Source organism: Centrocercus urophasianus, unplaced genomic scaffold (assembly GCF_019232065.1).
Source record: "Centrocercus urophasianus isolate 14NV4802_14NV808 unplaced genomic scaffold, USGS_Curo_1.0 seq_22, whole genome shotgun sequence".
NCBI lineage: Eukaryota > Metazoa > Chordata > Aves > Galliformes > Phasianidae > Centrocercus > Centrocercus urophasianus.
This window is the reverse complement of record NW_024884778.1, coordinates 10,165,541-10,190,947: the sequence shown is the minus strand read 5'-3', so window position 1 is coordinate 10,190,947 and position 25,407 is coordinate 10,165,541. Positions and strand designations below refer to the sequence as shown.

General features: G+C 46.7%; 1 protein-coding gene across 6 annotated transcripts in view; it reads left to right on the top strand.

Moving 5' to 3' along the window:
* The window catches only part of MGLL (monoglyceride lipase), an 89,338-nt gene extending 66,339 nt beyond the window's left edge, over window positions 1-22,999 (top strand). For all 6 annotated transcript variants that reach the window (XM_042823220.1, XM_042823221.1, XM_042823222.1 and 3 more), the window contains 5 exons: window positions 8,404-8,540; window positions 9,549-9,659; window positions 15,556-15,645; window positions 19,749-19,964; window positions 20,402-22,999. In XM_042823220.1, the coding sequence (XP_042679154.1) occupies window positions 8,404-8,540; window positions 9,549-9,659; window positions 15,556-15,645; window positions 19,749-19,964; window positions 20,402-20,527 (680 nt within the window). In that variant the 3' untranslated portion in view covers window positions 20,528-22,999. The remainder of the gene's footprint in view (window positions 1-8,403; window positions 8,541-9,548; window positions 9,660-15,555; window positions 15,646-19,748; window positions 19,965-20,401) is intronic.
* The last annotated feature ends 2,408 nt before the right edge of the window (window positions 23,000-25,407 follow it).

Genomic DNA, 25,407 nt, shown 5'->3' with positions numbered 1-25,407 from the left:
CTATCTGTGCCAAGATTGCTTTGGAGTAGAGAAATGCCGTACTCCAGTGCCAAGAATCTCACAGACTCAACAGAACCCACCAGGAGCCCCTGTTCTATATGGGAACTTGTGTTTATTTTAACATGCAAGCAAATTGGGTGAGAAATGGCTCTGATTTATTTTTTTGTTTGTTTGTTATTGATGTGGGTTCCCAATAGGCGGTCTGTGTGGAGGGGAACCTTTTGAAGAAAGCTTGAAAGGAATTTGTGCCTGTCCCTCAAGATATCAGTCAACAGCACAGAGAGCACTGATGCTCCAGCTTTCATCTCTTTTTCTTCTCGATGCCTAATCTAGTGTTAGCAGGGAAGAATTAGGCCTGTCTTCCCTGAGATGAATTGATTTGATTGTTTTCTGAAGCATAAAAATATTCCAGGCACACGCATGGGAGTTCAGTGTTGCTGGCAGCTGATGTGCCTGCAGTGCAATGGGCATGAGTGGGGTCATGGGCTCACAGTGCTGTTGGGAGGGGAGCAGTCAGAAGGGCTGTGCAAACTCTCAGGCGGGGTAAATGAAACCATCTTTAAGCAAATAGAAGAGCAAGAAATGAATGGCCTTTTTTAAGATAAAATTGAACATGCTTTCTAGTTACACAAGCTGTCATTTAGGACTTAATAGCATGTGCACGTTGGAAGGCCAACTCGCATGCCAGCAGTGCACTGGAATATGTGGGCAGGAAACTGCAGCATTGTCTCTTTCATTGAAATACCTGACATTTTGAATTGGTGCCCCAAGCTGCTTGAAAGCAGTCAGAGGTGGAAACTGGATCAGGAAATCGAGGAAAGTGGACTTTCATCCATCCTTCCATCTGAAACTTAATAAAGTTTGTACCCTTTCTTGGATTTTATGGTGCTAAAACATCAGAATAAATAAGCACAAAAATATATAGATGGATAGATAGGCATAGATAGATAGATAGATAGATAGATAGACAGACAGACAGATAGATAGATAGATAGATAGATACAGCTACGGATAGAGAGACAGATAAACAGATGCTTTAAAACTTAATTTAAAATAGCAGGAAGATTTCCCTTGGCTGCTACAGCTGAGGGCTGGCTGGGGAGGTGGCACCGCAGAAGGGGCTGAGGAAGAAAGTGCAGGATGACGGAGTATGAGCTTTGTGGAAAATGAGATGGGCTCAGCATTCCTCTTCCATGGGCCTTCATCCGCTCTGCAGCATCATTTGTGCTTGCAGCAGGAGTGACAAAGCCATGCAGGAGCTCCCAACCTGCCATCCCTCACTGCCTTACACACCACCCAGGCTATGCTTGTGTCTCTAGCCTGGCCACAGCATCTGCTGTTTGCAAGTGCAGCCTGTGAAGAGATTATTATTTTGCAACATAAACACTCAGATGGCTTTTTTTCAGCATGTTTTCATGAGCAGCATGAAGTTCCAAGAACACTTTTAAGAAAGTGCAATTCAGAGCCAAATTCAGCAACAGCATAAGGAATGGGCAAGTCTTTTAGAGCCAAGAGAACCACGTCTGTATCCATTAGAGATGAATTGAATCTTAACATTGGCAGAAACAGTTTGCCTTGTTGCACAGAGTTAATGACCGCTCTGATATGTACCAGGTCATTTTGTTTGTCATCTTTAGAGTACAGAAAAGATTTTAAATGGTTTCAGCAAGACGACTGGTTCTCTGCTGCCCAGCAATAAGGCACAAATAATTTTAGTATAGAAAATTGCCTGTTTCTTTTTTTTTTTTTTCTAAGCAAGACAACAAACAATATAACTCTGTGTGTGCACTATTCTAAAAATATCTCAGCTCTGCAAATGTGTCTCTGATGTGGGTGGAGAAGGCTTTCAGTTTGCTGCACTCTTTGTGTGAGACAAGTGCATAAAGACTATCCAGCAAATAATGAAAGAAAAATGATTTTCCTAATCTTGAGAAGGAAAAAGGAAGATTCTGGACTTGTGTATTCAAGGCAAGCCTCTCCTTAAATAAATGGGGGGTGGGGGTGGGGGAATTCTTAGGCAAATGCTTAATGTATAAAACACTGAGAGTGGAGAGATACTGCTGGGCACCATAGCTAATGGCTTTATGACCTGGCTATTGTCATGAGAAACAGGGTATTCACTGTATCCATATAGGTGGTAAAAAAGAAGGGATGCTGAGGGCTGCTCAGACAGAGAAGAACAGACAAGATTTTCAAGCAATAAGCATGTGTTGTGATATGTTTCAGATCCTCAAAGCAGCTGAAGATGGAACCAGTGGTTAGGGTGAGCCTTCTCCTTTAAGTTCCCAGTGCTTCTCAGCTGTCTCTGTCCTGCTTGTCACAACTGCATACAAAATGAAGAGTATGGACATACAGAGGGCAGGCACTATCGAACACATCAGACTTGGTTTAAAACAAGAGGTAATGGCCTCAAGTTGGGTTGGATATTAGAAAAAATGACTCAGAAAGAGTTACAAGGCACCAGCATGGGCTGCCCAGGGAGCAATGGAGTCAGTGTCCCTGGAGGTGTTCAACAAATGTATGGATGCAGCACTAAGGAACGTGGTTTAGTGGCCATTGTGGAAGTTTGAGAGCTGGACTTGATCTCAGCAGTCTTTCCCAACTTTAACAATTCTATAATTCTTTTGTTGGGAAATGGGAAAAGGCAGTTGGGAAGAAAGAGCAGAACAGGCTCCCTTACTGTAATGAGGGTGCTCGTAGGGCAGGGAAGCTGCTTTGTTGAGCAGGACTCCTGATGGAATATCAGAGGTGTTTCCTGTGTGTATTTGTCCTCGAGTAGAACATTTGCTTTACATGTTCCTGAGGATAAAGGAACAGTCTGCTGACTTCCCCAGATGTTGATTGAAGCTTATTCCTGTTGCTTTCATTGTTTGCGAGCCTGGATGGTGGATTAGATGTACTGCTTGTTAAACGAATATTTAAACACTGGGGGCTCTGAAATCTAATATATTTAATTAATGAGCATTGCTCACTTGATGAAAAAGATGTGTGTTTGATTCATTATAAACCAAGTATAGTTTGTTCGAGTGAATTGTTCTGACAATTTGAAGTGTTTACTTGTTCATTATTTTCTTTCATTAAACCTCAAAAAAAAAAAAACTCAACACCCAAGCAGAAAGTGAAGGCTTTGCACATTTGTTATGTACACCCATTATTAGTGTCATCTTGTGTATTGTATCACCCACATTCTCCATCTATGTGCTTTCTCCCATCTCCTCCTCTGCAAAAATGCGTTGCCTTACATTCTTGGATTGGAATTTATTCTTAAGTTTAGATCTTGCAGTACCTGGGACCAAGGTCTGTAATGATGTTCTACAGTGTTGGGTGCCATAGAAGTGCAACAAAAAGCAGTCCTTGCTCAGACAAATTTGAATAGATCCCATAAATGCAGGTATCAGCTGTAATGCCTTGTGACACCACTTAATTAGCTGCTACAACATCTTCCAAGACTAAAACAGTCCTGAGAACTCTGTCTGCTTGACTTAGTGCTTTAAAGGTGAGCATTGGCTCATGCTGTATCATTGCTCATCCCATTTCCAGTTTGGGGCAGAAACCTAAGGCCCTGAGGAACAAAGCAAATGCAAATGCATAATATTCTTGCAAATACCTCCTCCAAAAGGCATATAGGCATTTGTTTCAAATGGACTTGTCAGACTCCAGCTGTAGGTCCCTCCAGTACACTTATTGATCACAGGTAGAGAAAGAAGAGGGTCCTAGCAGCCTGAGCTTAGCACAGAATCTTGCAAAAACCTCTCCCTTTGCTGCTGCCGTGTGCTGGAGCAGTAAGTCCACCTTTCTGACCTCCCACAGCCTCTTTGGGAGTAGAATCACATCCATGCTCCGGCTTATTAAACCAGAGGCTGCTGCAGCAAGCTTTGCAAATGGCCCCTTCTGACATCATTAAGAAATGTCCTTTTGGGTGGGATTCTGCTCCAGCGGCTCCTCAGCTGGAGGTTATTAACATGACAGGTCTCACATTTAGCTGCTCTTGCATCCACACTCTGTTGTTACTGCAACTCCAAATGTATTTATGCCCCAGGAGCAGTAAACCTGAAGAGCCTGAACTTCTTCCAGCCCTCTCTCTCAGTTGTGCTTCCCCTTTAAATTCTAGGAGTTAGGACTGGGAAACTGTTTGACTTGAAAGGGACTCTTAAAGGTGATCCAACTCACTGCTATGAACAGGGACACCCACAGCTCCATCAAGTGCTCAGAGCCTTCCAGCCTGACCTTGGCTGTCTCCAGGGATGGAGCACCCACCTTTCTAGGCAGCCTGTGCCAGTACCTCACTGCCCTTACTGCAAAAATCTTCTTCCTCATATCCAGTCTAAATCTAAATCTCCTCTCTTTTAGTTTGAAGCCAATTCCCCTTGTCCCATCACAGCAGTTAGGTATCTAGACAGAAAAAAAACAAGCACATGGTGTGATGGATCCTAAGCCAGGAGTCAAGCCCTGTGGTTCTGTTGATTATTTCTACCATCAATTGGCTGGAGACAGCATTTCATATCACCAATGCTGTGGTGGTATGCTTACTGTAACAAAAATGGAACCAAACCATCTCCATTATCCCAAAGCAGGAAGCCTCCAAATATATGAATAGTCAAGATCCAGACTCTGCTTGGAGAGTTACTGCTCCCCAGGCAGCTCTCTCATGTCCTCTCTCTACGTTTTATGGCTTTCTCACGATAAATAGTGAGTAAAGGCTGAAAAAACAACAGACCATAATTTCTGTTCTCCCATAACTATGAGCTTTAAGGAACACCACTGACATCAGAAAATATACAGCAGCATAGCTGAAGTCAGCATTTTACCCTGCACTTCCATGTCACCTTATCTTCAGTGGCAAAGTGTCCCAGCTGGAGCTTTGAGGGATGGCTCACAGCACACCTGAGCACACAGGATCGGGCAGAGCCTTTGCTGGGAGGGTCTAGTGATAGAAGGAGAAAGAAACACATATGGCCTGGGGCTTGTATAAAAGCCAGAGAACAAGATTCTGCTCAGGTGTGATGGAGTAGAGAGCCTGGAGGGATTTTCTTATCATGGCTCAGAATGATTTGCTGAGGGTTTGAAGCTCCTTCCTTCTCCAGAGGGAAGGCAGTGTGACACTAAGACAAAAGTTGTCAAAGCTCCTTCTTGTTTGTTCTTCCCCGTTTTTCTCAGCACCGGAGCTGTTCAGCAGTTTCCCCCATGTTTTCAACACAGATGAGGATACAGCTCTCTTTAAGGTGAGCAGTGCCGCTGAGCTTATCCAGACTGATAAAGGTTCCTTTATGCAGGCAGAGCGATACCTTTGCAGTGATAATTCAGTCTCCAGAGCCCTCACACCATTAAGTATTCCATCACTGAACTGAGGCTTTATGTTCCTGCTCAGGCAGTCAGCATTCTTCCACCCAGAGAGGTGAGCAACGTTGGAGGATCGATAGCCATAGGAGGAATCATGCTCTGAGGTCATGCTTTCAGATGGGGTTGACTGATCACAAGTCACTGTTCACGCCCCTACAGTGGTAGAGCTGCAGTCTGAACAAACTCATGCAGAAAATAATGTGTGCATATTGGGCCAGATCTCTGCAGCCTTTATTCAGGCTTTGTTTCACCAATGTCCATTATTTAACAGCAACGCGTTCAGTTGCAAATGGAGACTCAGGCATTTTAATCCTAGATGGCAATTGGAAGAGAAAAGTTGTACATTCTCGTTTTAAAGCCTTGCATCTAGTAAAGGATGCTCACATCATAATACCTAGAACCTGAAATGGTTGATAACTGAGCCACTACATGCATATGAAGCACACAAGATGGTGATGAAGCCAGATAGCTGTGAGAGCTAACAGATGATGAAAGCCGTGTGCCGTAAAGATGTGCATGGGCAATCACAGCTCATTATAGATGTGTGTGTCAAGAAGTTCCATGGCAAAGGCATTATGCTGTTGAAACCAGTGGCCCCAAGAGGAGAGATGCGATGGGAACTCATGGGGCTGTGACTTATGGCTGTTGTCTCACATGGGCTTGGACAGCCCTGGTTGGTTCCTGTGCCCAGGCCAGTCCTCTCCTCTTGCACCAAGTATCCTGCCACAGATGCTGTGGGACTGCTACATCAGTTTTTTTCCAAGCAAAACTCAAAGCAGATAGCTTCACATCAAGGATGAACCTGATCTTTCACTCTTAATAGCTCCAGATCACAAGATCAGAGAAAAACAGGTCAATACCCATGACTTTGCCAATGTTCAATTGTGCATATGGCTTTCATTTAACAGAAGAGATCTTAACTCCTTTCCCTAAAGCTTTCTCAGCTGGGAGATTCAAACTTCCAATGAACTCATTCTCTGGTGGAAGAAGTTTGGTTTCATGGAGAGGAAATATGCCATCTGGCAGTACTGGTGCAAAGATTTGCATGATCTTCTTATACCACACATGCAGACAAACTACTCTCCAAGTGCTGCTGTGTTCCATGAGGGGGGGATGGTAGCTTAGTAGCTAAAAGCACAGATTCATTAAGTAATCCATAAAATTACCACAAACCTGGAGAAATCCAGTGGTGTGCTGTTGCACAGGCATTTCCTGGCTTCCTGAGCCAAGAAATACATAGGTACCTCTCTGTTATGGGCAGTATCGTTGTTTTGTAGTAGGACCAAGAACCAGGGAGGCCTTCCAGACCTGCCTCTCTCTACCCAAAAATAGGGCAAAGCCTCACAGCCCCCAGACAGACTCACAGCCGATATACAGACCTGGGTCACGGGGATATTGCTATTTCTGCTTGCTCAGCTGTCTTGCACAGACTGCACAGAAAGAGATACAAGAAGCAAGTGCACCAGAGAAAAAAGAAGTGGAAGTGCAGAGCTCTGCTAAGAGAACAGGTTCCTCTCTCTCTGGACTGCTCAACTCCTATCAGCATGTTAAATCTGCAGGTCAAATATTAAGCAGAAGACAAATTTGAGCTCCATAGAGCGAGATGACTGAAAGTATATAGATGTTGAGAAAAAGGTAAATAAATCCACTAGCCCCACACATGGCTTCACTTCTGTAGACCATTTCAGTTCTTACTTTAATTGGCTCTTTGATTTGTTTCTGATCACTGATCCACAGGGGATGCTTACAGTGTCATACTTTGGCAGAAACTGCAGCGTGTGCATAGAAAGCAGCACCAACAATATATTATTTGTGATAGACCAGGATGACATCTCTGAGTTAGTCAGGCAGACATCATGTCTGATTGCCGTACTCACTGCCTTGAGACCCATGGAGACCACTCAGAAGCAAGGAAATAAGCAAATCTGACTTTCTTAGATGCTGGGCTTTGACAAGCCATTGCCCTTTGTGCCTTTGAATCTCTGCCTGCAGTCTGGTCCCACCAGAGAAGCCCCAGGGAGGCACACAGGAAGGGATGCTGTTTGGCACTCCCTACACTCCATCAATATGGAAGTGGTTTGCACAGTATTTCCCCCTTCCCAGTTTTCCTTAACAATGCACATGGAATAGAAACAAAGAACTGCTTTTAAGGAAGAATCCTATCCCTGATAGTCTACCTATCTAATGTTTGGTGCAGTACACGTGCAAAGTGCTTCCCCAAGGTGGATTCCATGATTCTATAAGAGATGCGGTTTAGTGGGGAAACACTGGTGGTAGGAGGACAGTTGGACTAGACAATCTTGAAGGTCTTTTCCAATCTTGGTGATTCTATGACTAATTTCAAGCCTTTGTGAGTTCAGAACTGCCTGGAATTGTGCTTGTGGATCTGCTGTGTCCACCTCTGCCAGGGATACCACTGTTTCCATGGCAACTCTTCATCTCCCACTTTTGTCATTCCTTTCCCTTTGATTAGATGAGATAATTCCCAGACACAGAACAAGCTAGCAGCACACAGGTGCAGCACAGTTTGCATGAGCACTTGTTTAGAAGGAGCGTGCCACCTGATGTATCCCCACTACAGGCTGCTGCCTCCCCTTGGAGGCCCTGGCCTCTGCTGAATGCTTCTCAGTTCAGAGTGGGAAGGCTTCCAGCTCACCTCCTGCTGCAGAGCAGCACTGAGGACTCTGCAAAGCTCATGCACACCCGCGCACTGGAACAGTCCATATCCAGGGTCTGTTAAGTTTACAGTGACTGTATCTAGTGTTCAGAGTTTTCTTCCATTTCTTGGCAATGCTCACACAGCAGTTCTTGCTCTACAGCAATTGGCTGAGGTTGTCAGGGACCTCTGGGTCCATGTGCTCCAACCTCAGGGAGTCCCAGAGTTGGATGCCCGGGTCCACATCCAGGCAGCCTTTGAAGATTTCCAAGGAGGATGCTCCACAACCTCTAAAAGACTGGGAGAAGGACAGTAATAGCCCAGCAGGCACGTTTTAATAAAGCTTTTCTTGACTGCAACCACTGCTTCAGATCACTCAGATGCATGTTTTCCTTTTTCCCCTGCAGTTGGCCATGGGCAGAGCGAGGGGGATCGGATGGTTGTCTCAGATTTCCACGTCTTCATCAGAGACAGCTTGCAGCACATTGATCTCATGAAAAAGGATCATCCAGGGCTGCCCATCCTCATCCTGGGGCACTCCATGGTAAGCATCATCCCCACCCCTCCTTGCAGGGTACAGTCAATTTGTCACCATGCCTAACTGTACAAGATCTGCCTCCTGTATAGCTAGTCCTTAACTTCTCTACCTGGACCATGGCCCTAATTAGTGCCCATTTGCAAAAATTGACCTGTCTTTTAGTAGGACGGTTCAATCATACTGAAAACTCAATAAATCCTACCACCCCCCTGCAGCATCGGGCTTCTCCTTTTACCCAGTAACCAGGAGAGCAAGCCCTCCGGAGCTTTGTGAGCAGCCAGGGGATGAAGCACGAAAGCACTGCATAGCCTCATTCTGTTAAACAACCTCACAGGGAAGCGTACCAAGGATTAGGGCCGCCAAAACAAAGGCAATGATTTGGTGAACAGATCTGAAGTCTGGTTCTGACAGCACGGGCCAAATCCCTTTATTCAAGCGAGCAATATTCCCATTGATGTCACTGATCTTCTCCCCCTGCCTTCCCGGAGGAGAGAAAAATGAATAAGTGCTTTGGGATTCAGCCCATGCTCAGATAAACGATTGTTCTTGCATAAGAACGCATGGCATGCTCTGAAGTGCTCGCCGCGCTCCAAAGCCGCTGTAACAAGGAGCTAATTTCCCAGCCAGGTCTTTCAGATGCTTCTCACTGCTGCTCCATTTAACGAGCCCTTGCTTCTCTGGCAGCGCGGAAGGTCACCAAAGATTTCCCCTGGCAACTAATCCTCTGCAAACTTCCCCCAGCAAGCCAGCCAAGCGCCTGCATCCCCCCAGCCCTCTTGTCCTCAGGCTGAGCCTGGCCACACTTGGCTCAAAGTGATGTGCAGGGTGCATGGAGTTAGGATGGGCTGGTGGTGGACAAGATTATTTAACTCCCAGTAATGAGTGAGGATTTCTGCATGCTGGGTAGTTCGGCAGAAATTGTTTGCTTTTTTGAACTAAATCCTTCCAGTAACAGGATTACTACATAAGTGAGATGTTGTGATCTGCATTAAGCCGTGTTACTTTGCATTGCAGGGGGGAGCCATCTCCATCCTGACAGCCAGCGAGAGACCCAGTGACTTTTCAGGCATGCTGCTAATCTCTCCTCTGGTGGTTGCTAGCCCAGAAGTTGCCACCCCCATCAAGGTAAGAGCCAATCCCCAGTGCACCCAGTCATCTCCTCAACAGGTTTCCTTCCACGGAGACTTCCGGCCTCCTCCCATCAGGACAAGGGAAAATGGTTAACAAACTAAAACTGGGGAGATTTAGACTGGATATAGGGTAGGGTTTTTATTTTTATTTTTTTTACAGTAAGGGCACTGGCACAGGCTGCCCAGAGAGGTGGCGGTGCCCCATCCCTGGACACAGCCAAGGTCAGGCTGGATGGGCTCTGAGCATCTGAGGGAGCTGTGGGTGTCCCTGTTCATTGAAAGGGGTTTGGACTGATGGCTTTTAAGGGGCCCTTCCGACTCAAGTGAAGTTATGATAACACCAAACCCACTGAGATAGATACCACCTGAATGCCAGTCAGTACATTGCTTTGGAGTGCCTCTCTCACAGCTGTACCCACTGTTTGGAGGGGAAGCAAATCCTGAACTCATCCAGAAAATCTTATTTAAATGGAAGCCAGAGAGCAATGCACTACAGGAGGTGGCAGCAGACTGTGCCATCATCACACGCCCCGCAGCAACCCACGCAGCACTGGCCTTCCCCTTCCTCTCAGTTTTCTCCCTGACTCATACAAAGTCTGGTACAGTTCAACACAGGCTGCTGGCAGTGTCAGGCTGGGGTTATTTTTGACATTTGGGGGATGATTGATTTCCAAACAAAACTCTTCAGTCCCAGGAATCCATGAGCCTGAATGGCTTCCAGCTAGAGCATCAACAGCAGCATCTTGGCTTGGTACCATTGCTGGTCCTTGTGCAGCATCTCCTTCTGTTAGCATTTAGGCTTTACCTCCTCCAGTCCACCTTCCCTATCCTGGGTTATGTCTGACCCCTGTTTGCACTGCCTGCTCTGCCCTTCCCCAGGGAGGCAGACAACCCTCAGCTCTCCCCTCCTTTCTGGATGCTTGAAAGAATAAACAACTCTAAAAAGAAACTGTAAGCAAAGGGAAGGACCAGCTAAGACAGAAGTAATGAGAGAACAACTCATTCCCACAGACCTTGTCCCTTTAACCTCTCCTTAGTCTCCTTCTAGGGCTAGCTTCTCATTTTAATCTACTTCTGAACTATTTCTCATTTTTTTTTTTTCCCTGAGAAAAAGGAAACATCTTGCCTCAGCTTTCAGCATAATCCTGTCACACCTTTTACTGCACCTAACCCACCAACTGACCCCACAAAAGAAGAATACAAGCCCCAAGGGTGGCTTTTAATCATCTCGTTTTTCCATAGAAGGAAACGTGTTGAGACCTTCAGTCTTCAAATGCCAAAGCCTGCTGAGAGCTGCACCACCTGGATGCCAGTCAGTGTTTTCCTCATGAGTGACTCCCCACAGGTGGAAAATACAGCTCTAAGAGGAAGAAAAGCTTTCTATTCAGTTTGTTAGACGCTAAATCCTTTCTGAGATAGGGACTAACCAGCTCTATGGAAACCAGTATTATTGCAGTGTGGTTTCTTGCAGGTCAGTAGCAGATAGTAGATAAACTTCAGTTCAGTTCCTAATCTCCAACTGAAGCGTTGCAAAGTTGTTTATGGGGTCACGTTCCTAGGGAGCATCTTGAGCACAATAACAAAAGTTCACAGCACGTTCCCTTCTCCCTCAGATCTATTGCTGCTTCTTAAAACTGGTAAAAATGTAATTATTTCTGAAATATTTCTGCTCTGTCAAATATATTTGAAGTCATTCCTGGAGTTGGAAAGATATTTGCAAGAGAAAGGAGTGAAAACAAGCAGAATATTCCTGCAAAAGCTGCCACTTCCCAAAAAGTTGAGCTGGAAACACTTGTGTGCTTTTCCCTTCTCAGAGACAAAGGACCCAGCATTGGTGCCAGTGCCTCCGAGGCACAAAGGCTTTGGTTTTCCCCTGGAACCGGTGTGACTTCCAGGCCATGAGCCATTTCCCAAGGTCCACTGCATTCAGCCCATTGCTGGGGCAGTTTCCTGCTGAGCAGGAATTTACCTTGGCTACACAAGTAGCTCAGAGCAGTGACACAATTCATCCAGTGCCCTGTGACTCCCAGTAGGAACACCTACCTACTTGAGAGCAAGATCCTGCTGCTCTCTCTGGACCAAACTTGGCTCTGAGCCTTCTGAATTTCAAAGGATGCAAAGGGACAGAAATCACATGTGCTCATGAGAATAAGAAAGCCTGTCCTGCTGAATTTCTGCTGCTGAATGCTGTGAAATAGAGTGGGCTGCACAATCTCATAGGAAATAATCCCTACCCCCAGCATGTGCCTTACAGAATCAGTACACAAGAATGGCTCTTAGCTTTGAGTTTTCCATTTGGCCTCCTGCTGAGGTATGAAAGCATAATACCTGGCATATCCTTGATCACATACCATCTCATTTTCCTGATATCCCATGTCCCTGACATCCCTGTACCCATTGCTCTCAGCCTGATACCAATAGTTTATCAGTGTTTCTTCCAGAGATTTTTCTGCTCAGCAAAACCAGCCTGGCTAGCATATGCAGCTCACCTATTTGACAATCCAGCTCACTTGTTGGTGAGCTGAACTAAAAAGCATTCACTCAAGCAGTTGGTCAAGAAGAGATCTTGAGAGAGAAGTAAGCGCATAGAGGTGCGTGGGGACAGAGATTATTTTGTTCAGAAGAAACATGTCTACACCACAAAGCATCCATGCAGTTAAACCAATGCAAAACCCATGAACTGAGCTTTGAGTTGCACTTCCAGTCAAGAGGCAACATTCAGCACTCCATTTCAATCTTATCCCAAGATGATTCTCACAGAGAGATGTGAGATCTGAACAGTGTTAGGATTTCACACACCTGCACTGAGCAGCTCAAACAGCTGATGCTTTAAAGCATCACCCTCAGCCCAGCCAATATTCCCAGCATTGCACTCTTGGTCATTTGGGAGCAGTTATCTCAAGAACCAACAGTTGCCACTTCGAACCAACAGGGACAAAAACCTTCATATATCAAACACAGCCAGCCCTTCAATAGCATGGCTTTTAATTAAAGTCCAGCATGTCACAGGTTGCATTACATTGCTCATAATCATTAAAAGCTCAGGGGAACCTTTTGTCTCTTTGATTGTAACATAAAACTTGAGTTCTCCACTTGATGTGACCTTGACTCACAGGACAAGAGATAACAGCCTTAAGTTGTGCCAGGGGAGGTTCGGGTTGGATATTAGGAACAGTTTCTCCTTAGAAAGAGCAGTGATGCACTGGCATGCTGGGAGCACTGGAGTCACTGTGCCTGGAGATGTTTGAGAACTGTGGAGATGTGGCACTGAGGGACATGGCACGGTGGGGATGGGTTGACAGTTGGACTTTGTGATCTTAGAGATGGCTTATGGCTTAGTAGCTTGTGGTACTAATAGGAATGGGAGGGTGGTTGGACTAGATGATCTTGCAGGTCGTTTCCAACCTTGTGATTCTGTGATCTTTTCCAACCTTAATGATTCAATGAATCCAAATATGGATGGTGTACCGCCTGCAGATCTGAAGACCATCCAGAAGTCAGAGTCCTTTCCCAATGAGACTTTTATACCAAAAGGTTCTGCCTGTGTGTAAATAGGAGTTCCTGCACACACAGGAAATACATGGGCACATCTGACATGCTATCTACAGAGCCTGGGGCTTCCCTTACACAGCTGAACATCAGAAACAACTGCACTGACACCACTCACCTGGGCTAGAAGTGCTTGGGACCAGATCCAGCTGTATTTCTATAGCAGTTTGGCAGAACTCCAGATACGTGCAGAAGATCCAGGAATTTTCCAAAGCATGTCACAGAGATCATCTGTGGGCTGTGGAGATAAGCACGTATCATCAGAACAGAGAAATGGTCACACTGGATCTGACAAGTGTGCAGCTCATCACCATCAAACATATTACTTCTATAATGTGAGAGTACATCAACTTACTGTACCCTAAAGCTGAATTTAGAAGAAAGCCTTTCTCCCTGTTTTATGAGTTGTAGGCCTAATTATCTATGGTCTTAATAACAACATGTGGATTTTGCAACTGATATTCTAAACAGATCTTGAGAGAGCAACCGCTAATCTCTCATGCCAAGGCTTTCCTCCTCACTTAGCAATCATTAGGCACAGGAACTCACCCTAGCACTTAACTCAGGCTCCAATTTTAGGGCAGCCTAATTGCCTAATGTTGACACAGTAATGTTCAGAGGCATGAACATCCAAACCAGTATTCAGATCTCAGGTTCTGAGGTTGCTTCTCTTCGCCTCCATAGACTGCAAAGAAAACCTACAATAATTACATTTCCAAATTAAATATCTTAGCCAAGGATCTGCAGTTACTTTATGTATATCTGGGTCACCATAAGTGGCTTAGAGAAGCAAAATGCTGCAGCATTGTCAGCACAAAGTCCTTGCCTAGAATTCATTCAGATGAATTCCTCAAATCATCACATCACATTAACACAAGAGAAAACCTCATTCTTGCTCATTGTACTGGCACCTGGGTGGATGTATTTTTAGTGGGTCAGCTCAGTAGAGTTACTTTTATTCACACAGTGCCATTTTAACATGGTTTAGAGGGCACGGTGGGGATGAATTGATGATCTTCACAGTCTTTTCCACCTTAATGATTTTAGGGAATGACGATGTCTGCGTAAGAACAGGCAGCAGCAGATAAAGATACTCCAAACACAAGAAAAACAGAGGTCACAATTCAATAATAAAGAAACCACTTACCCCTTTCCAAGATCAGGGCACACTAAACACTTCCAGGGAGATAATCCCCAAGTAGAGGAGCTTCCCTTATGGCTGCCAGCCTTTAAATGAGGTTAGGAAGCAGTGTACCCACAGTCCACCCCTTTCAATCACCCAGATCAATTGCTTCCACCTGTGCTCCCAGGGCTGGCTACACTCCTTCACCAGGTGCTCAATCACTGGTTCAAGCCCTGACCTAACAGTTCCCATAAACCTGTTATAGTCATATCCAGCCCAAAGCACAGGTGCTCAGATCTGCTGTGAGTCTTTACAGCTTGTCACGTTGGATGACTTTGACTGCAACCCTGTGTTATTCCTCTAATATCATAATTACTCTGCCATGTATCATCTGCGATCTGAAATGTCAGAGCGCTTCAGTAGTGATTAAATCTAAGCAGAAACAGGGAACATAGGTGACAGCTCACCTGCAGGTACTGGCTGAGGGCACAGAGGGGCTGTAACATAGACCAGCATACACTAATGGCACAATTTTCTCAAGTGCTGATCACTTAATTAAAGACAGATACCAAAGATCAGAGCAGAAGCGTGGTACCGACGTACTTGTAGTGCTATTCAAATGAAAGATGCTACCCTTTCATCTGCCAGCAGTTTCAGGCCTGGGCTGCTGAATGCTTTTGTGTTTCCTTCCCAGGAGACAAGTGAGCAATAGATTCCTTTGCCAACGCATGCACATTTTGTTGGTGTTTATTTGCAGGTTCCCCTGAGGATCTGCCTATCAGAAGGAGTGCAGCCTAGACAACTCTTGTAAATGGCATGGAGTGTGCACTGCAGTCCGAAATCAGAGCTGGGGCAGCAGGGCAGGGCAGTGAGAACCAGAAAAAAACAGCTCCATGGGGAATGGAAACAGCTTTTTCTTATCAAGGTGCCTCACTGATGCCTCTTTGAGAGTGAGAAAAAAGGAAGGGGTGATGAAGCTGCAGTGTGGTGGACGGAGAGCTGACACATGTCAGACCTGCACACCCCCCCAGTCCCAGGAGCAGTTTAAACACTCACTTCAAGAGAAATGTTTTAAATATAGGACAGATCTCTCTACTGTGTCAGCTGACATTCCTCAACTGTTTAACTTCAGTGCTGATTCCCACCAGCTCAGGATTAGGTCCTCTATATCTCTCTTGCCCTGACCAGCTCCTTAACTACTTGCTTTCCTCTCCCACAGGTTTTTGCAGCAAAAGTACTCAACCTCGTGCTTCCAAACTTGTCACTGGGATCAATAGATCCAAATGCAATTTCCCGGAACAAGAAGGAGGTGAGAACCTTAATGCCACTTAAAGTTACTGCATGCTCAGTACCCTTTTGTAGTCCTCTCTTTTCTGTTAAAAATAATTTAAAAAAAAAAAAAAAAGGCATTTTTCTAAATCTCTAGGGCTAGATCCATGCCCTTTTGCACAGAGCAGAATATGTGGCTCACCATGGGAAAGCAGCCCTTGGTCCCTGCATACCTTCTGCACCCATGACTGCTCTGGGTGTCCCTTCTGTACCACCACCTCTCCTCACAACCAGCTCATGCAGGTTGCAAATGTTACTGAAGGCTGCATTTCCAAACCTGCTCTTTGCTGTGCAAAACTCCAGTGCAAGAGGTTGGTATTCCTGCTTACACACCAGAATGGCATTGTGCTGAATGCATTCAGACAGATGAAAAAAGCGTGCTTGCCCCAAAGACCTTGCTACAAGGTCTCCTGGATTGCAGTCTGGCTCTGTCACAGCCTTTCTGAACAAATCATGTATTCTTTCTGTGCCTGGGAATAATACTGAAGTGAGCTGCAATTGAAGCAGCCATTGTAACGACCTAATTCCAGCTCCACTGCCAAGGTGAATGGAGTGGTTCCAGGATCAACTTCTCTCAGTGTCACCACAGCTTGAGACTCTTCTCCCATTCATACCACCTCCTAGCAATAACCATTGCTTCCCATTCATGCCACCATTGGCACAGCCAGGTGTCCTTGCAACTGCTGCCACAATACATGACAGTTCTTTTTCCTTCTTGGTGTGGAGGGAGGAGAGCAAGCAGGGAAGCTTGGTCTACAGGTGAGTGAAGTTGCTTGGTCCAGAGAGGGAGTGACCCAGAACTTGGTGTATTTCAGAAAGTTTGAATGGAGAACACAGTACCCAAGGACGTCTCAAAAGCAGGGGAGCTCAATGCCATAGCAGGTTGTTCCATTGACAAATGCTGTCACTTCTCCTGCTGTTCATGCAGTGCTAGAATTGAAGCTGAAAGGATCAGGAGCAAAGACGATGTCAGCTGACGCAACGCATCAGCTTCAGCACATTCCTCCCTTTGACTCACCCGTTAGGAAACTGCAAAGAAAAGGAGTCTTATGGAATAGAATCACACAATCGTGAAGGTTGGAAAAGTCCTCTGTGACCACGTAGTCCAACTACCACCACTACTGCCCTCCAACCACATCCCTCAGTGCCACATCTCCATGGTTCTGGAACACCTCGGGCAAAGTGACTTCACCACTCCCTGGGCAGCCTATGCCAGTGCATTACCACCTTTTTGGAGAATAAATTCTTCCTAATACTCAACCTGAATATTTCCTGGCACAACTTGAGGCTGTACCCTCTTGCCCTATTGAAGAGCCACCAGGTTTCCATGGTTCTGGCCCAGGAATTCAAAGGTGCTCCCCGTCCAGGAGCAGTGAGCATGGCTGGAACATGCAGCTCTCTGCCTGGCTCAAGGTCATTATGTGGCACTGTGTGTCCCAGCTGCTCTTTAAGGAAGGCAGTTTTAAGCACACCTGCTTCCAACAACTGGATCTTCTGCTGGAAATTGCTGCACTACAGAGCATGACAAGAGAAAAGTACTGATGGGAGACAACCCGGTCATAACACATTTAGAAAAGTGTCAGTGAACTTCCTTAATTTACCACACAATATTGTCCAAATATTTTCTTATTCCATGGGAACAATTTACAACAAATGCTATCCTGTGTTTTTTTTCCCACCCAAATATTTGCCTCTGCTCCCACTGCTGTGTGATGCTCCAAGTCTCAAGAGCTTCCTGTGTGTTGTTTTTCCTCTGCCCTTTCCCTTTCCGTGCAGGAAGGGAAAGCATTTCACAACACATGAGAACAGGTCTGCTTTGGCACGCCTGCTCACAGTGCAGTGGTCCTCAGGAGAAGACTCCCACTCCTCCCTGCTCTGCTGCCTGCCCACCTGCGCATGAACTTGCCTCTGGCATAGCAGCAGTGGGCTGCAATGCACTCACCAAAGGCACTCCAGCATCTCGTCTTCTGGCTGCCTCTGGCACACACTCCACCCTCCCTTTGGACTCGGGTTGCACGGCCTCAAAGCCTGCAATGTGCTGGAAACATCCATTATTTATATGTTAAACATATTCTTCTGCCCAGCCAACTTTTCGTTCTCTGGAAATGTTTTTGGGATGTCATCCAAGAATTTCCTGATGAGGCTGTGTTCCCAGCAGGCTGTCCTCAGGGTGTAGGCACTGTGATGCAGGATGGCATGGAGATGCTCATTTGATCTGTGTGCAATATCAAATGCAAGAGACACAAAAGAGAGCAAGGTGCAACCTCAAAACCCCGCTTCTGCTTCCAAGCTGCATAACAGCATAACCCATAAAAGTCTCAAAATGAAACAGGACCAGTAAATCACCTTCACTGCAACAGCAAGCTCCTAAATCTTTTATTTTTTTCCTTTTTAATTATTTATTTTTTGTTGATTAGCTTAAAGCTGTGGACAAAGCTTCTGCCTTGCACTCACACCGTGCTCTGAGCATTAACTTTCTGACAAGGATTTTGTTCGTTCACCAGCAGTAGGATCCTCCTACTCACTGCTGATGGATCTGGGTTAGGATTAAGTTATTATTTTTTCCCCCTTCCATCATCTATACAAAAACATTTGTTGACAGCTCAGTAGCTAAAAAAATTCCCTGTTCTTTAGGAAGAGAACAAGAGAAAGAAACCTATTAGGTCATTCTCCTAGCATGCATGGCACTGGGGATGCATAATGCACACGAATTCATCGACGTTATTTTACTCCATGGGAAGAGAACTTCTGTCAGTCCACCCACCCACCCCTCCCAATTCTGCCTCTCCCTCAAGTACTTCAATTAAACATATAATAAATAATAAAACATCTCAAGGCTGTGCTGCCTTAGTGCACTGCTAACAGATGTGGGTTCAGCTGAAGCAAGTAGCCTGTGCAACCCAATGGATTTGCTCAAAACAAGGGACATAGGAATGGTTTAGTGGGCAGTGCTGATGATGGCAGGTGGACAGTTGGACTGGATGATCTTAGAGGTCTTTTCCAACCTTAATGATTCTACAAATGCAAAACTGCTGATGGGATTCAATGAAACAAGAAGGCAGTGGGGAAAGACCTCTGTGCACCGTGTGCCTCCCTGCCAGCTCCATTTCCAGTGCTTTGTGTCCCAACGCATTTGAGGTGCCGAGAAAGGAAATCAGCTCCGCATCTCTAGAGAATGAATGAATGCCTGCAGTTGGGAAAGCCCCACCAGTTGTGTCCTCCTCCCTCCCCAATAACCTCACAGTGACCTCACCTTCCAGCAAAGCAAGAACTTGAACAGACCTCTGTGTCTGCAAGGAGAGAAGAAGGCCGATTTTGGCTAACCTATAAATAACCATTGTTTCTATAAACATCTGCCAGGGCTGGGAGAAACTGAAGGCTGTGCCAGAGACCAACCCGTAATCAAAGCATTCTGGCAAATATTGAGATGGCAGTGGCTGTGTGGGCCGTCTCCATGTACAGTATACAAATATTTACTGTAGATTTGCCTGCTGTAGCAAATACTCCTTCCTAGCAACTTTCTGCACCAGCTCTGGTGTATTTTTAGCCTCTCACAGTATGGCTGAGCAAGTTGTTGACTTTTTCTTTAGCCTAATCCCTAATCCCATCCTTGTGTCCTCTGTACCCAGAGGAGAACATTGGTGTATGAGTGCTGTGCAGCAGACTTGTCAGCTGCTTGCAGGCCTAGGTCATAGAATGGCTCAGGTTGGAAGGGACCTTAAAGACCATCTCATTCCAAACTGTGGGCTGGTTGCCCCTCACCAGCTCAGGCTGCCATGGGCCCCATCCAGCCTGGCCTTAATCACCTCCAGGGATGGGGCACCCACAGCTCTGGGCATCTGTGCCACTGCCTCACTGCCTTCTGAGTACAGAATTTCTTCCTCGCAGTTAGTTAGGAAGAAATGGGCAGGCAATTATTCACTGGCAGCCATAGTGAAGATGTTGGCCCTGACTCTGATGGCAGGAAATCTTGATTGAGCAGGAAACAAGCGTGAGAGCCGAGGGAAGAGCCTCTACACCACCTGCTCTGTCCTTTCTGCATGAAACATTGCTAACCTGAAATCACCCCTCTCTCCTTGCCAGATGGAGTCCTACACATCTGACCCCCTGGTCTACCACGGTGGCATGAAGGTCTCCTTTGTCATCCAGCTGATGAATGCCATTACCAGAATCGAGCGAGCTCTGCCCAAGCTGACTTTGCCCATCCTGGTGCTGCATGGCTCTTCTGACAAGCTCTGCGATATCAAAGGCTCCTATTTACTGATGGACACGGTGCAGAGCCAGGACAAAACGCTGAAGGTCAGCTTGCTTTCTCCATTTTTAGGATGCTATCCCGCAAGCAGAGGCCTCAGCACTGCCCACTTAGGAGTCACAATGGGGGAAGCAGGGCTGGTTCCTGGCAAACCAAGCAGGTTCCCAGCCCTTCAGGGAGGAAGGAATGTGCGGCATTGGGCAGCAGGGTGCTTGGGATGAGCAGAGCAGGGTCCATCAGCACAGAAGCTGGAACACTATGGTAGACTTCTTTTTGAAGCAGAGTGTGCCCTTAGATGTGATAACCTGACACACGCAGAATTGTTAGGGTTGGAAAGACCACTAAGATCTTCTGCTCCAATCACACCTGGGAGAAAAACCAGACAAAGCATGGGACGCAGGGGTGTTGCCAAGAGGGGCTGAAGGCTGCTCTGCCTGTGAAGGTGTTTGTTCAGTGCTAATCCCTGCTCTCTCCCTGTCTGCAGGTGTACGAGGAAGCCTACCATGCACTGCACAAAGAGCTGCCTGAGGTCACCGCCTCCGTCTTCACAGAAATACTGACATGGGTTGGCCAGAAGGTTTCAGCAGCTGGAGAAACCAGCCAGACCTAAGAGCAATCCTTTCTGCAACTCTTACTGGGGTTTTCTGGGAATAGAAGCTTTCTGTAGTAGAATTCTCTCTGGAAAAGATCTGGTGTGGAGGGACTCGTGGGATATTTTGCCATGCACAGTGTAAGGGTTGGGGGGAGAGGCACAGGGTGGGTGTTACTCACTGGCATAGATGACCCTTGCCACAATGTGAGGAAGCACTGACAGCTGTGGGAACGGCCCCCAAGGCCTTCCAGGTCGGGTAATTTTACTGAGATTCCCCCCACTCACAGAGCTTCCTCCATCACTTCCTCTTCTCTGCTTTTGCGGGGGTGGCGGGGGTGCATTTATACTGCAATAATTTTTTGGTATGTTAAAGAAGCCAATATCTTCCACTTTGCAGTTTCGATTCCCTGTCCCCACCACCTGGTCCTTTCTCAGCCCTGGCAGAGGAGGGGACGAGTGTAGACTCAAGCCCACGCAGCACATTTGCAAACCAGGCTATTCCCAATGCCAAACCCCATTGCCTCTGCAAGATAAACTATTCTGTAAATAGTTGTAGGGGCTGCTTTTTTCCCTTGTTTCTTTTTTTTTCCTCTTTGTTCTTTTTTTTCCCTCTTGGAATTAATCATTTGCGCTACTGAAACTGAAAAAGCAGAGTTATATGAGAATATAGTAATATAATATATGATGTATATAGAGGTGGCTGGGAGCTGGGGAAGAAATGGGAGGAGAGGCTAAAAAAAGGTTAATTGTTCATTCTCTTGGCGAGGAATAATGTTGTCCTATCAGGATCCAGCCTTTTCACCATAACTTTACAGTCATAACATGTTGTTTTCCTTCATCGCTTGGAAAATGTCCTGAAAAAACCCCTATAGAGAAGCACAGAGCATCTGGTGGGTAGGGATTAGCAGCGGGCATCTTCATGGTCCACTGCTCCAGCAGGAGACCCACGGCGTGACCCCAGATTGTGGCCAAGCTCCTGCCCACCTCCTGCCTCCTACTTGCCCCTCTTCCTCTGCTTCTGTAAATGAGGACGCGGGGCCTTTCCCATGGAGACAAACCTCATTGGGGGTCTGGTGCCCCTGCCCTGGGCTGGATCCTGCCCACCATGGGGGGTCTTACCCCTCCCTCCTGCCCTTGGAGCCACTTCTGGAGAGATCCAGGAAAGGGACCTCAGTGCAATAGCAGGCAGAACCCATCAACACACCGGCGTGCAAGATGCACGGGTGCAGGTTGTATCCTTACAATCGCCCCTACGGGTCCAAGTCAGGAAAGCTCTTATAGAGGTGAATGCAGACATTTTTCCACTTGCGTTTTCCTGCCCTTAAGGGGAGGAACCAGCTGGAGTTCTCCCAGCACTGCCAACTTGTGATTTAAACACCATTCCTGTGCAATCAGGTGCTCCCACCCACCCCTGCTAAACCTGCAGCAACTCTCGCACTGTTGCTTTGCTGCAAATTCATTTTTCCCAAACAAGGTCCCTCTGTGCCAGATGCTGCTGGGAAAGCCACAGCAGGCAACACCATGATGGGGACAAGGCCCCCCAGGAGCAGGAGCCACATGGGTGTGATGCAGCAGTGACAGATGGCACAGAGGTCAGAGCAAGACGATGACTCGAGGGTGGGATTTTTGAAAGCACTTTTCCCCAGGAAGTCAGGAGGAACAAATTGATGCCCCCGTTCTTTATGTCCCGAACTGACAAGCACTTTGCCAGGGAGCAGGAGGGTCAGAGCCCACTGCCTGCCCCAGGGTCTGTGGTCAGTGCCTTGCAGAACATGTCTCGCCCATGACACATCTGCAGCCTGGAAGAAAGGAAAGGCAGGCAGTTATGTGCATCTGGGGAATTCTGTCCAGTGGTACTGGCTGCCCAAGGGAAGCTGTGATTGAAAATCAGGTTAGCAAGCAAATATGTACCTGCTGCTCCCTTACCCTGCACGTAAGCTACTTTATATTGACCCAGTTCAGTTTCTCCGTGCCCTGGAGGAACCCTTCCTTCACTGACCAGATTAGCAACGAGCAGAGCTGCTGCCAAGGGAAATGTAATTAAGCTATTTCCCAGCAGCAGGTACCATGAGCAGGGAGCACAGCTGGCCTTACGAATGTTGCTGTGCAGAGACCAGCCTGCCTTGGAGAAGAGGTGGCACCCGTGACCAAGCAATAGCAATGTGCAGCTGCCACCCGTGCCACCACCTGTAGCACTGGGAGACCATTCCCCTCTGCCCACCACATTTTCCATTTAGCCTGTCCTTTTTGTACCACTTACCTTAGCACACTGCCAGCATAGACCCTTGAAGATCACACTTATTTTTTCAAGTAAATTGTCTCTCTCGTTTTGTTGTGTCCCAGTTCAATAAAATTTATATATATATATATACATATATAAAAGCATATATACATACACTTGTATTTTCAGTGGGAAACCATATACAAGTTTAGGATTCTTAAAGGAATACAATGTATATTGCAACTAATAATAAAGTTATGTTTTCTGAATGGAGCGTGTTTGAGGGCATCATTTGCTATCACCATCCCTCTGGAGAGCAAGAAGGGAAAGGCAGGAAGATCTGAGAGATACTGAATCCAGGTTTGGAGCATTTGGGTGCTCTTGCTGCTGGGAAGGTGATAGACTCACAGAGTCATTAAGTTTGGAAAAGACCTCTAAGAACATCTAGTCCAACTGTCAGCCCACCGTCACATCCCTCAGTGCCACATCTCAATGGTCCTTGAACACCTCCAGGGATGGCGACTCCACCACTCCCTGGGCAGCCTGTGCCAATGCCCAACTGTTCTTTCTGAGGAGAAATTCTTCCCAATATCCAACCCAAAATCAAACCCAAAGGAAGCTGGAGGCTCTGTGCCTATTTCCCCAGCCAGCGCTTAGGTCTCACGATGCCCTGAGCATCTCATGATGAATCCTCTCTAGGATTCATCCTATGTCCACAAACATCCATGTCCACGAACATACTGGGCCCAATGAGAGACAACTCAGCAGAAAAAGCATCCTGGACATTCCCAGCTCCTCAATGGGAGACTGAACTTGCCTCCAACAAGCTTGTTTTAAACTCTTGGTTATAGTTCAGTTTTACACCCAAGGAGGAATAGGGTGGAATAAGTTGGAGGGAGCAGATTGCTGTCTCCCATTATGGAAGCAAGCTTAATAAAATTCATAGAAGTATTGGTGGTTCTTGAGATGCTGTGCCAAGAATGTGTTAGAATAAAACCTTCCGAGCAGAAGGGAGAGATATAATGTCATCTTAGCCTTCATATGAAAGATCAGCCTTCATCTCTGAAAGCATATCTCAAGGAATGGTAGCTAACGCATTTACTTGCCTTCCCTCTAGAGCAGGTCTCTGCACAGCCTCACACAATTCATCACTGCCACAGTCTCGCACGAATGGTATTGGGATGACCCTGGGTAGCAGAGAAGCAATAGGATAAAAGAATAAGGAGGGAAGGATGTTTTCCTGCCAGGGTTTTAATGACACCGCAGCACAACACAGACCAGCACTGTTTCTTCCATAGGAAAGCTCCACCACATTCCCCTGGCTTTCTTCAAAAACAAAAGCCAAACTAAAAATACCGCCCTGAGCCCACAAACTGATACATCTGACCCCACCACAGCTCTCCTTCACCTCCCTCCTGTTCATGCACTGTGCCAAAGCACAGCCTTGTGCCTTGCCATACCAGCAAGAGAGCAGGCAGCAAGCAGCCCTGCTGGGACCATTGGCCAGAAAACCACCCAGGAGCCGCCGTCAGGAGGGAGCAGGCCTGGAGCAGATGGCATTCTCCAGTCCCACTCTTTCCCCTCAAGTTTGCTCTGCCGGCAACAGGAGGAGGGAGAAGAAAGCTCTCACAATCTTTTCTCTAAGCTTATTTTGGGAACTGAGCAGCCAGACCCTTAAGATCCAGACTAGCTCTCTACATGGCCCTGATCCTCTTCCAAGGCTCTCTTTAGTGTCCTTGAGTGCCCTGCAGACATGCAAGCTCACAAAGCTAACCATGACCAAAAAAAAAGGAAAAAAACAAGCAAAAAGAATGACCCAGTGCTGATCCCACCCAGTGTGCGGCCCACAGCTGCTCGGCCCCCACAGAGCCTCACCCAGTTATTCCCAGTAGCCCACCTCGTTTCCAAGCTGACCCCACGAGGCAGGCAGACATGTTGTCTTGATTGAAAACAGGCCTCAGCTATGACAAACTGTTTGCCAGTGTAGCCTCTCTTATCTTAATAAATTCATTGCGTCAAATCTGTTTAAGCTTAGAAGGTGAAACAAAACCTGTTCTACCAACACAGGCTGCCCCAAGAACTGAGCCCAGAAGAACCCAAGCTCCCTGCAGCAAGAACGACTCTGTGTCACTGCGAGCAGACGGCCGTCAGCACACTGCCTGCGAGCTGCTCCATGGGAAGGTGCCATCTCTGCCATGCATGACAGCCCACGTCTCTCAGACACCCGTCTCACTGCTTGCTCCTGCAGCACAGCGATGTTCTTTGAAGCACAGCTTGTGAGTTCCAACAGCCTAACTAGAGTCTGAACTTCTCCAAGCCCAGTCCCTCCCTTAGCAGCATTAGTCATTCTGGTGCTATTGCCCTTCCCCCTGGACAACTCCGCGTTCCTGCAGGGAGCACAGGGATGGGCTGAGATCCTCATTCCCTGAACCAAGTTCATCTCTGAAGTCAACAGGCTGCACAATCATCAGTATTTGCTACCAAAACTACCACAGCCACTCAGACGTACAGGAGGGGAAGAAGACTGCAACGCCTAGACCCTCCTAAGGCTGTAACACGATGGAAAGCACAGCAACAGCAGCAAAGCAGCAAAGTCTGTAGATAAACAATAGAAACAACCTACTTACCCTTAGAAGGCCTCAGGTAGGCAGGGGTCACCAGCAAGTTACCTTTGTCT